This window comes from Halichoerus grypus, chromosome 3, assembly GCF_964656455.1.
Source record: "Halichoerus grypus chromosome 3, mHalGry1.hap1.1, whole genome shotgun sequence".
Taxonomy (NCBI): Eukaryota; Metazoa; Chordata; class Mammalia; order Carnivora; family Phocidae; genus Halichoerus; species Halichoerus grypus.
Genome location: NC_135714.1, coordinates 92,080,035 through 92,093,009, shown reverse-complemented (window position 1 = coordinate 92,093,009; position 12,975 = coordinate 92,080,035). Strand labels below are relative to the sequence as shown.

Here is a 12,975-nt window from a genome sequence, read left to right as displayed (position 1 = left end):
GCCAAAGGCAGATGCTCAACGACTGAGCCACCCAGGTGCCCCAATGTTTTAATATTTTTCACAGCTGAGCCAATTAATATACTATGGTTACATTTTATTTCTTTTATAATTTTGGGGTTTTTTTCTTGTTTCTAATTGTCTCGTTTTTTAAACTTTGCTTAGTGTTCTTTGAATATCAGGCTAAAGATTTTTCACATGCTCCAAAAGTTTATAAAGTACTTTTCAATATAGGAATCCACACAAACTTATTAGATAATCTTTGTTAACTCCATTTTTTTTTCCTTAGGACCTCTTTCCTAGGTCCTCCATCCATCTGTTCCAATCTGCACTGTATAGTTGACATCTCTTTTTTTTTAAGATTTTATTTATTTATTTGCCAGAGAGAGAGGGAGAGCACAAGCAGGGGGAGTGGCAGGCAGAGGTAGAAGCAGGCTCCCCACTGAGCAAGGAGCCCGATGAGGGACTCGATCCCAGGACCCCGAGATCATGACCTGAGCTGAAGGCAGGCGCTTAACCATCTGAGCCACCCAGGTGCCCTGTGTATAGTTGACATTTTAAGAATGACCTTTGCCCATGTCCTAGATTGGTTCCCTATATCTCGAATTGTATACTGGACATTCAAAGAATCTTTTCATCCTGCACATACAAGTCCACCAGTCTTATAAAAAAATTTTTATTTTTTATTTTTTTTTAAAGATTTATTTATTTATTTCAGAGAGAGTGAGTGCACAAGCAGGAGGAGCAGGGAGAGGGAGAGAAAATCTCAAGCAGACTGTGCGCTGAGCAAGGAGCCCAACAGGGTGGCTCAGTCTCACAACCCTGAGATCACGACCTGAGCCAATACCAAGAGTCAGACACTTAAGCAATTGTGCCACCCAGGTGCCCCTAAAAATTTTTTCTCAAAAAAATTTTTTTTTTTTGGTAGTTTCTTCCCCACTATTTTCTTGGTTTTTCTTTCTAGAACTTTTATCAAATGTTTTCAATCTACTATAGCCTACTTTTTCTGCTGAGGATCCCCTGAGAATGCCATGGTTTCTAAGTGTTTTCCATGGCTATAAGGGTAAATCAGTTTACTTCTTATTAGGCCCCCCTGTAGTAGGTACTTTGGTTTAACTTTCTTCCATCTTAACCAAGCCTATATTCTTCCCCATCCTCTTAATATTATATTGTAATTAAGGGTTACCATTGTTTCTTAGTTTCATCAAAGATAAAAGATGTTTCTATGTCTTATTTCCTGTGTGTTTTTTTTAAAGATTTTATTTATGAGAGAGAGAGAGCCTGTGCATGTAGTGGAGGGGTCAGACAGGGGGAGAGAAGGAAAGGGAGAGAATCCCAAGTGGACTCTGTGCTGAGCACCCAGCCCATCACGGGGCTTGGTTCCACAACCCTGAGATCCTGACCCGAGCTGAAACCAAGAGTTGGATGGACGTTCAACCAACTGAGCCACACAGGCACCCCTATTTCCTGTGGTTTTTTGAAGAGAATAGATTAGAGAAGTACTCATATTGAAAAAAAATTTGTGTCCATTTGTTTTATTTCTAATTATTATTGCATACATCACTATGGTCATGTTTTATATCATGAGTTTATAAGATATATTTTAAGGCAAAATGACCAGGCTTACCTAAGGAGAGAAGAGCTTTTTGGTATAAGTGTGGCAGATTTCAATAGTAGTCTCTGACCCTTAGAATATATTCTGTATTTCATCAAATTCCCAGGTACTATCACTGATTAAAAGAAGCACCATTATATACCACTAAGGAAGAAGAGCAGTTAACATTATGCAATGCTTTATCACTTCGATTTTTTTATTAAAAACTTCCTTATTGTGGTGGGGCGCCTGGGTGGCTCAGTTGGTTAAGCATCTGATGCTTGGTCTCAGCTCAGGTCTTGATCTCAGGGTTGTGCATTTGAGCCTCATGTTGGGCTCTGCGCTTGGTGTGGAGCCTACTTAAAAAAACAAAAACAAAGAAAACTTTTTTATTGTGGTAAAAAAAAAAATCATAAAATTTACAATCTTACCTATTTTTATGTGTACAGTTAAGTCATGTGAAGTATATTTACAATGTTGTGAAACAGAGCTCTAGAGCTTTTTCACTTTCACTTAGATTTTTGATGTTATATTTGTTGTAAGAAGTCTTGGATTGATTTGGGTGTAGATTTTTTATGATATATCACACTGCTTTGCTTCCTTGCCCTTCTGTGAACACAATACTTTTTTGTTCAATGGCAAATGATAATGTTATCCTTTTGAAGACATTTAAACAGCAAAATTACATAATGTGTGATGTTAATGCAAACTCATACTTAAGTGATTATTATATGAACAGTATGACTAATTTGCACATGGTTTCACTTGCACAGCAATGCCAGCTATGTTAAGACTGTTGCCTGTGCTCTAGAGATGTGACAATGTTATGACTGTTAGGGTTCATCTCTTATTTCAATGATGTTAAGATATAAGAAATGTGAATCATAAGAATTGATGATATGTAATGTACTCTGCTTTCCCTGAATAGAATTGGCTTCATAACATATTGCTTGTGTTCCTCTGTGTCTCAAGTTATACCATGGACTATGTGTGTGTGTATATATAGGGAGGTAGATAAAGATACAGATGTGTACACACACTTTTTCTTTTTACTAAATAAACTGATAAATGGATCTCTGTTTTCTAGTTCCCAAATGAAGAAAACTTTCCAAAAGGAGGTATTAGCTTTAATATTGAAGATAATTTTCAAGTGAGAGCTGAGTGTAATAAGGACTCAATTGAAAATGACTGTAAGTAAATTAAGTAAAATATAACATTAAAAGTTATTTGACATTGAACAAACTGTTATGTAAAAATCCATGCTTTTTTTCTTCTCCACAGTTATTTTAGATTTCTCTCCTAAAAATTCAGAATGTTCATATCACTATTTGGATTACAATTGTAAATCAGCAGAGAAGACTTCATGGGAAGCAAATAAGGTATAATGTAAGGAGAATTTTAATGGTTGAGAGTAAAAAATCTTGGTAATCTTGGGATGCCTGGGTGGCTCAGTCAGTTAAGTGGCCGCCTCTTGATTTTGGCTCAGGTCATGATCTCAGGGTTCTGGGATCGAGCCCGAGTCAGGCTCTGCACTCAGCAGGGAGTCTGCTAGAGATTCTCTCTCTCTCTCTCTCCCCTCCTGCCACCTCTCCCCCTGCTTATGCATGCTCTCTCTCTCTCAAATAAGTCTTTAAAAACAAGTCTTGGTAATCTTAGAAGAAATGAGTCCAGCAAAAACTAAAAAGATAAAAATCTTTGGATTTTTTTTTTAACACGATCAAGAAATTTATCAATAACCAGCCAACATTATTTTAGTGATAAAACAGCAGTGTAATTTGTTAGAATAAATAATAAAATGTGGATGACTGCTATCATTACTCAAAGGTGTTGTGAATTTTCTAATATGACATGATAAGAGAGGCATACATAATTAGAGAGGAAGAAATAGAAGAATCAATTAAAAATGAGAAGTTTAAGAAGAATTTTGTAAGGTAGCTGAAGATAAGATAAACTTGAAATGTTAAATGCCTTCCTATACCAGTTAGAATATATAATAGAAAAAGAATCCCGACAATAGTAACAAATGATATACAATGCCTAGGTATAATCTTAATTGGAAATGTGTGGAACATGTGTGAAATAGACTATGAAATTTTACTGTGGAAATATAAAATTCATGTATAAATAGCAATTCAACAATACTTAATGCCCTGTGTAGGTCAGAACTTGTAAGACTTGGGTATAGAGTAATGGACAAAACAGGTATGATCTCCCTTTTTTTTTTTTTTTTTTTTTAAGATTTTACTTATTAATTTATTTAGAGCAAGTGAGTGGAGGGAGGAGCAGAGGGAGAGGGAGAGAATGTCAAGCAGACTCTGGCTGAGTGCAGAGCTGAGCTGGACTCGATCTCATGACCCTGAGATCATGATTGGAGCCGAAATTAAGAGTTGGATGCTCAACTGACTGAGCCACCCAGGTGCCCCTGATCCCTGTCTTTAAAGGCCAAGGAGAAAGAGGTTGAGACGTTTAAAGGAGGGAGAGAGATGTTAATCAAGAGAACAAGCAAACAAATAAATTGAAATAATTGCTATGTAGGAAAGCTGTCAAAGTACTCTGAAATTATAGGGGAATCTACTTTATGGGTAATTAGGAAGGCTTCTCCAGCTATGGCAGCAGTGAGGAGAAGAACATACCTTGCAAAGAAACTGCAAGTGTAAATACTGTGAGATTGGAAAAAGTTGAGTGAGCTTGAGAAAGTGGAAGAAAACCAAAGTAACGGGAGTGTAGTGAGTGAAAGGGTAAGTGGTACTTAGAGATTGGAAAAGTGAGCAGGACCAGATACACAGTCTTGCAGTCGAGGTTAAGAATTTTGATAGTACTCTATGTTCCACTGGGAAATCCATGAAGCGTTTTCAGCAGAAAGTCACATGACTTAATTTACCTTTTTAAAAGGTTTTGCTGGCTGCTCTATGGAAGATGGGTTTAGTGGGCGCTGCTGGTGGAAACCAGTTAAGAAGAGCCTTGAATGATAAGGACTTGCAGGTAGGGATTGTGGCAGTGAAAGGAGTTAGAAGCATGGATGTTGCTGGATTGAATATAGATAGTAGGGTGAAGAAAAATGGAGAAGAAAGATTCCTGGCTGTCTGACTTAACAGTTGTGTAGACTGAGGTGGTTTTCACTGAGTGGAGTAAGATGGAGGAGCTGAGACTGCCAGAACAAAATACCACGGGATGGGTCTCATAAACAACAGAAATTTATTTTGTCATAGTTCTGGAGGCTAGAAGTCCAAGATCAAGGCTTTGGCTAATTTGGTTTCTGATGAGGACTCTCTTTATGATGGTTACCTTCTCATTATATCCTGACAGGGCCTTTCCTAGGTGTGTACATGTGGAGAGAAAGAGAGCAAGTGAATGCAAGCTCTCTTTTTATAAGGACACCAATTCTGTCATATCAGGGCCCCACTCTTATGATGACCTCCTTTATCATTTACACTTTGTTATCTCTTAGAGGCCCTATCTCCCAATACAGTTACATTGGGGGTTAAAACTTCAACATATGAATTTGTGGGGGACACATTTCAGTCCACAGCAGGGAGAAGCATGTTTGGTGAATATACAGACACAGACAAGGAATGCCCGTGAGTCAGTCAAGTAGAGATAGGAAATTAGAAGTTGGGTACCTGGGTCTGGTTCAGAGAAGTTTGTGTGGTCATTTGCACATAGCAAAGTTTAAAGTACTGAGAATGGAGGGGTTCATTTCAAGAGCGTGTAGAGAAAGGAGAATGTTATATCCCATTCTCAAGAATTGGGAGGTGGAGAGGGCTAGTTATGTCACTTATTGTTGTAAAGTGAAAGAAACTGTTCATTTGGCAACTTGGAGGTCATCGGTGACTTTGGTAAGAGCAGTTTCAGTGAAATAGTGAGGGTAGAAACCAGTTTAGAGTATATTTAATAGTAAATGAGAAGTGAGAAGTAGTGACTGTAGATGCGGAAAACTCCTTAAAAAGATTAGCATATTTAGTCAATCAGTCACTCATTCCTCAAATATTTTTTGAGCAACTATTGTGTGTTACACTGTTGTACATGCTAGAGATAGGCCTGTGAATAAACCAGGCAAAGATCTGCTTTCCTGGAACTTGCATTCTAATGAAAGGAAACAGACAATAAGCAAGTATATAGTACCTCAGAGGGTTTTAAGTGCTATGGAGAACAATAAAGCTGTGTAAAGGGGATAGAGTTCTATTTTATAGGTAAAATAGGGCCTCTAATAAAATGACACTGGAGTAAAGATCTAGAAGGAGAGAGAGGAAGGGAGAGCACACACATGCCATGCAGATATCTGGAGGGAGAGCATTCCAGGCACAAGGAATAGTAAGTAGAGAGGTTTTGAGGCAGTGGAATGCTGGCCAATTTGTAGAACAGCAAGGAGGTAGCCCTGGAATGAATGAATGAATGAATGAATGAATGAATGAATGAATGGAGAGTGGTAGGAAGTGAGATCAAAGAGGAAGTAAAGGGCCTGATCTTATGGGGCAGCTGCACAGGACATTTTCAGAACCTTCTTGTACTTTGAGAGAGTTTGGGAACCATTAGAGTTTTAATGAGAGGAAGGAAATAGTTGAACTTATGTTTAGAAAGAACTCTGTGGCCAGTTTGTAGAGAATGCACTGTGGATGTAATACTCAGTGTGTAATACTCAGGAAGTACTGCCTCTTATTGTTACTTTTGTTGAAGGTGTAATACAATGGAGACGGCCTAGGTTTGAATGCCAACTCTGCTGCTAATAAGCTGGGTGAATTTAAACAAGTTTAATTGCTTAACTACTCTTTTTCTCAGTTCTCTAAGTGGTAGAATAAGGAAAATGGGAGTACCAATCTCCTATGGTTGTGGTAAGGATCAAATAAGTTAAAGATATAAGGTGCTTAGGATACTCCCTGGCACACAGTAAGAATTTGTAAATATAGTAAGACTATTACCATGGTGATGATTGACTGTAATTTCTCATTAGTTTGTTTCTTCTACTAAATTGAACTCCTTGGGTGTGGGGATCATGAGTATTCATCTTCACATCCTTATTTCCTAGCACAGCACCTAGAACCAAGTGGCTAATCAAGAAAGTGTTTTAAAACTTGTATATAAATTTTTATCTTTATTGTAATTTACTAAAAAAATAAACAGATACATTCTAACAAGTTTAAATCATTCAGAAGTATATAAAGTTTCAAGAACCCTTTCCCCCTAATTCCACCTCCATTAGAAACCAACCATTCTTAACAGTTTGGTATGCATTCTTCCAAACTTTTATTCTTTTATTCTGTTGTTATACAAATATATATATATTAAATGTGATCATCATATTAGATTTTTAAGGTGATTAATTTCTGGAAGCAGCAAGAAAATTAAATACTGTTATAAGGAGAATAACATAATGAATAATATGACTTCAGGTCTGGAATATATCAAAAAAGTTCACTCCATTTGGGAGCAATATTTTGAGATTTAGGTCAACTGTAGATAAACCCTAGACCTGAAGACATTAAGAGAAAGCTGTTTATTCCTTGAGTCTGCAGGAAGTTTTACTTTCACAGCTCTAAACATGAGGTCTGAGTTAATCTTAAGCCCCTTCGACTGGAAATTCATCTTCAGAACCAAATCTCCATAACCCAGATCAATCTAAATCAGAATCTGACCCATTTCAAATAAATCCAGTAGTTTTTATTATTTATTTATTTATTAAAAGATTTTATTTATTTACTTGACAGAAAGACACAGCAAGAGAGGGAACACAAGCAGGGGGAGTGGGAGAGGGAGAAGCAGGCTTCCTGCTGAGCAGGGAGCCCGACGCGGGGCTCGATCCCAGGACCGTGGGATCATGACCCAAGCCGAAGGCAGACACTCAACGACTGAACCACCCAGGCGCCCCTATTTACTTATTTTTTAAAAAGATTTTATTTATTTATTTGACAGAGAGAGAGAGAGAGAGAGAGAGCACAAGCAGGGGGAGGGGCAGAGGGAGAAGCAGGCTCCCTGCTGAGCAGGGAGCCCAATGTGAGACTCGATCTCAGGACCCTGGGATCATGATCTGAGCCCAAGGTAAGACACTTAACCTACTAAGCCACCCACTGACTGAGCCCCATAAATCCAGTAGTTTTTATGTTCTGTATTTTACTTTTTATTATTATTATTGACTTTAGTGAGTTTATTCTATCCTGCCCCTTTGGGAAGAATCTTTGCCCTACTATAGCTCTTCATAATGTGCTTGAAAGCATTATTTTTATAATGTAGATTATTAGAATTCATTCAAACTATAGGGAAAAAATGTAATAACATTTTGGTCAGTAGTTTTGTTTTTTCTTTCTGAATAGGTGACATCACCAGAACAAAAGAACTCTACATTAAACCCTGTTTCTACTTTTTCTTTGAACTCAAGAGATGAAGACTTTGTGCTAGAATTCTCTGAGGAGTCCCTGAAAGAAAGAACTTTACCTGGTGACCTTCACTTCCTCAACTTAGTTACTATCATAGTCCTCTAATATCTCTCTGTGTAAAATGAAGTTTTTTATTTGAGAAATTGTTACTAAACTAAAAATAATCTTGGGACCAGATTCAGTGTCAACCCCTCAAGCTTTCCCACATCCTTTTTCTATTTCAGATGGTTCTTACTTCCAAATACAGTATTTCCTTCTAATTCGCAGGTTCCTTCTCATTTTGCCTGTCAGTTTCTCATCATGGACCTCTGAAAGTCTCTTCTGTCATTACAGTTCTTCTCACAGCTCTGACTCCAGAGCCAGGCCCCTCAATTGCCCACTCCCCTCCCAGGGGAACGGTTCATTATGAATGTTTCATTTACACCATTGGTTGACTGTGGTCTGACCTCTTACTTTCCCCTGTTTTTGCTCTGGGATCCTGGCAATATCAGGGAGCTCTTCAGCTGCTGCTTCCACAGTTGTATTTTCAGGTCTCCATGTTTTCATATATTTTGACTCTTCCCTATGAGTAATTTCCTGCTTCTTGGTAAGTACAGTACATTCTGTAGGATTCTTTCCACTAATTTTTCTTCTTTTTTTGTAATTTCACCAACGGATCTTCCCCTGATTCCAAAGCCATATTAGGTAAGGGGTGAAGTTGTAGGTAATTTTTTTGGTCATGGGTGGATGATATAAAAAAGAAAAACTTTGTAATGTGAATGAGTAGTTGGGTTGGAAAAGGTTTACTGGGTGTGGTTGGCAGAGAAAACAAGGTAGGGAAGAGTCATTGTGGGAGGATTGGGTATCTAAACAAGTGAAGTGACAATGGAATAATAGATGATTTTCATAGTTAGACCGTGAGTCTTTCACTCTTTATTTTTTAAATTATTTATTTTTAATTTTTTATTCAAGTATAATTAACATGTAGTATTCTGTTAGTTTCAGGTGTATAATACAATGATGCAACAATTTTATACATTTCTCAGTGCTTATTGAGATAAGTGTGTTCTTAACTCCCTTTATCTATTTCGCTCCTCCCCCCCACCCATCTCCCCTCTGGCAACCACCAGTTTGTTCTCTGTATTTAAGAGTCTGTTATTTTGTTTACCTCCTTTTTTCTTTGTTTTATTTCTTAAATTCCACATATGGGTGAAATCATATGGTGTTTGTCTTACTCTGACTTATTTCACTTAGCATTATACCCTCTGGGTCCATCCATGTTGTTGCAAATGGCAAGGATTCATTCTTTTTATTGACTAATATTCCATGGTGTGTGTGTGTGTGTGTGTGTGTGTACTGCATCTTCTTTATCCATTCATCTAAGGATGGACAGTTGGGTTGATTCCATATCTTGGCTGTTGAAAATAATGCTGCGTAGACATGGGGGTGTATATATCTTTTCAAATTAGTGTTTTCCTTTTCTTTCGGTAAATACCCAGTAGTGGAATTACTGTATCATATGGTAGTTCTATTTTGAATTTTTTGAGGAACCTCCATACTGTTTTCCATAGTGGCTACACCAACTTGCATTCTCACCAACAGTGCATAGGGTTCTTTTTCTCCACATTCTTGTCAACACTTGTTATTTCTTGTCTTTTTTTATTTTAGCCATTCTGACAGGTGTAAAGTGGTATCTTATTGTGGTTTTAATTTGCATTTCCCTGATGATGAGTGATGTTGAACATTTTTTCATGTGTCTGTTGATCATCAGTATGTCTTTGGAAAAATGTCTATTCAGGGGTGCCTGGATGGCTCAGTCAGTAAAGCGGCCAACTCTTGATTTCAGCTCAGGTCATGATCTTAGGGTTCTGATGTCAAGCTGCATCAGTCTCCATGCTCAGCGGAGAGTCTGCTTGAGGATTCTGTCATTCTCCCTCTGCTTCTCCCCCTGCGCACGTGCTCACTCTCTCTCTCTAAGATAAATAGATAAATTTAAAAGAAAAAAAAGAAAAGTGTCTGTTCATATCCTTTGCCCACTTTAATGGAGTTACTTGTGGTTTTTTGGTGTTGAGTTGTAGTTCTTTATGTATTTTGGATATTAATCCCTTATCTGATATATCATTTGCAAATACCTTCTTCCAATCTGTACATTGCCTTTTTCTTTTGTTGATGGTTTCCTTTGCTGTCCAAAAGCTTTTTATTTTGGTGTAGTCCCAATAGTTTTTAATTTTGTTTTTGTTTCTCTTATCAGAAAAGACATGTGTAGAAAAATGTTTCTAGGGGAGCCTGGGTGGCTCAGTCATTAAGCATCTGCCTTCGGCTCAGGTCATGATCCCAGGGTTCTGGGATCGAGCCCTGTGCAGGGAGCCTGCTTCAACCTCTCCCTCCCCCCGCTTGTGTTCCCTCTCTCACTGTCTCTCTCTCTGTCAAATAAATAAATAAAATCTTAAAAAAAAAAAAAAGAAAAAAGTGTTTCTATGGCAAATGTCAAAGAAATTACTGCCTATGTTGTTTTTTAGGAGTTTTATGATTTTAGGTTTCACATTTAGGTCTTTAATCCATTTTAAGTTAATTTTTGTTTATGGTGTAAGAAAGTGGTCCGATTTTATTCTTTTGCATGTAGCTGTCTGGTTTTCCCAACACCAGTTGTTTAAGAGATTTTCCCCATTGTATATTCTTGCCTCCTTTGTTATAGATTAATTGACCATATAAGTGTGGACTGATTTCTGGACTCTATTATTCTCTTTCATTGATTTATATGTCTGTTTTTATGCCAGTCTTTTACTCTTTAATGAGGTTTTAACTTTTCTGTCAGTGTTGCTTGATTGACTTGTTAGAATTATAATCTAACACTATAGAAGAATATCTTTGGCTCACCTACTGCTCTACTACCTTCCCAAGTGATCTCCAGAGTTTATTTCCAACAAATAATAAGTCTGTCAAGAAGGTACATTATCATAAAATAGGAAACCATAGCATTGTCAGGTAAAAACTTTAAGCTTATATACTTCCCATGTAGTAGTATTCATTCATTCATTTATTCAACAAATATTTATTATTGCTTTTTATATTTTCAGGAATATATCTATTACTAACACTGCTAAAAAAAGAAATTTTTTTTTATTTTTTAAGATTTTATTTATTTATTTGACAGAGAGACACAGCGAGAGAGGGAACACAAGCAGGGGGAGTGGGAGAGGGAGAAGCAGGCTTCCTGCAGAGCAGGGAGCCCGATGAGGGGCTTGAACCCAGGACCCTGGGATCATGATCTGAGCCGAAGGCAGACACTTAACAACTGAGCCACCCTGGCACACCTGAAAAAAGGAATTCTAAAACTCAGCTAAGATCTGCCATAACATGAGTTTACCAGAACTGAACTCTTATCACACACCAATAGATCAGAATAAGGCTAAATACCTTCTTTACCCTGAATGTTAACATACTAATTCATGAGTGTAGTAAATATAAAGGAAGTTATAGTCACATGGTCAGATAAATAAACCATGAACTTCAGTCGCTGGAGTAGGAATGTAAAGTTGAGCACAAACAACAAGTTCTGAGTATTTGTCCTGACTCTACCAGTCAGTAGTCATGTTACCTCTAGGTCTTGGTAGTCTCATCTGTAAAATGAGAATACTAAAACCCTTTTTGGCTGTAAAGTACTCTGAAAACTTAAGTGCTATATAAATATAATCTAGTGATTGATGGGGGGCGGGGGTGAATCCTTAGCTAAGGGGGAAAAGAAAAAGAGAAGGATTGCAAGTTCATCAACCTTAAAGTTTGAGTCTCTTAAGCTTTGAAATCTTTATTTTTTGAGACTAAAATCATTAAAATTTTTTTATTATGGAAAAGGAAATAAAATTATGATTTTTTTTTTTTCCAAGGCAAGTTGGTACTTTTTCTTTTTTGTACAGATAGCTACTGGTTTTTAGAGCCTAGGTGATGACTGTAATACATTTTTTTATTTAATCAGCTCTTTTTTTTTTTTCCCCCCAGTTATCAAAAAATCCAGTTCTCTGGAGAATAAGAACTTTCAAAGGCTTCCATTAGTAAGTAGAACCCGAGTTCCACTTATTACCTTGCCACCTGCCGAAAGGTCACCTGATTTAGATGCTTGTTCATACGTGATCAACTGTGACAGGCAAGAATCTTCTGGTTCCCCCCACATATTCAATTTGTGTGAAGAATCAGGAGTTCTTTCTTTTAGCTGTGGGCTTGAGGACCAAAGTGAAACTTCCTTCTGTAAAGAATCTAGAGAAATGACTCCAAGGGACGTTTTACTTCTCAATAATGTATCTACTCAAAGCAAGTGGCTGAAATATCAGAACATACCCCAGTGCAATTTGACTACTTCAAACAGAGTCGATAAGAAAGTAACAGATGGCTTCTCTGCTGAGGTTATATCTGGGACACATTTTAGTGACACAGGTGAAAGAGAGAATGATGCTGTGAATAAAAGCTCTTTAGACTCTATGCATTTGCAAATGTTAAAAGGCATGCTCCATCAACAGCAGCAGGATTTTAGCAGTCAAGATTTGGTTCCCAGAAAGAAAGCACTCTCTTTGAGTATAAAGCAGACTTCCAAGACTGAAAAACTTCAAAACATGTTAAGAGAGTCTGCCTGCTATATCTACGGTGTAACAGGAAGTTTACAGGTGAGGAAGTGTACCAATGTATCTTGGTGCATTTTTTCTAATAGTTACTGTCTGAATTTTAACAGAAGAATTACCAAAATCATATAGGAGCAATGATTTTACTCTTGGAGTGGATGGCTTTTTTTTTTTCTTTCCCTTTTTTGAGTTTTCCAGAACTCTAGGTACAGTCATATCTTCTTTGACTTAAAATCTTTCCTAGTAGTGTGAGCATTAAATGAAATTATATATTTGAAAGTGTCTGGTGCAGTATCTGGCACATAATAAGTACTTAATAAATTATAGCTCCAACTGTTTCCACTTCCACTACTACTATTACTGTGATTGTTCTCATTTTTCACTATCAGTTCAGTTTTGCCAATCAGATCATTGTTAAGGTAAAGTT

At 37.3% G+C, this 12,975-nt stretch overlaps 1 protein-coding gene across 1 annotated transcript in view; it reads left to right on the top strand.

Moving 5' to 3' along the window:
• Positions 1-12,975, top strand: part of ZGRF1 (zinc finger GRF-type containing 1) — a 96,783-nt gene that overhangs the window by 39,244 nt on the left and 44,564 nt on the right. The window contains exons 11-12 of the mRNA XM_078069108.1: positions 7,897-8,020; positions 11,935-12,593. Coding sequence (XP_077925234.1) covers positions 7,897-8,020; positions 11,935-12,593 — 783 coding nt within the window. The remainder of the gene's footprint in view (positions 1-7,896; positions 8,021-11,934; positions 12,594-12,975) is intronic.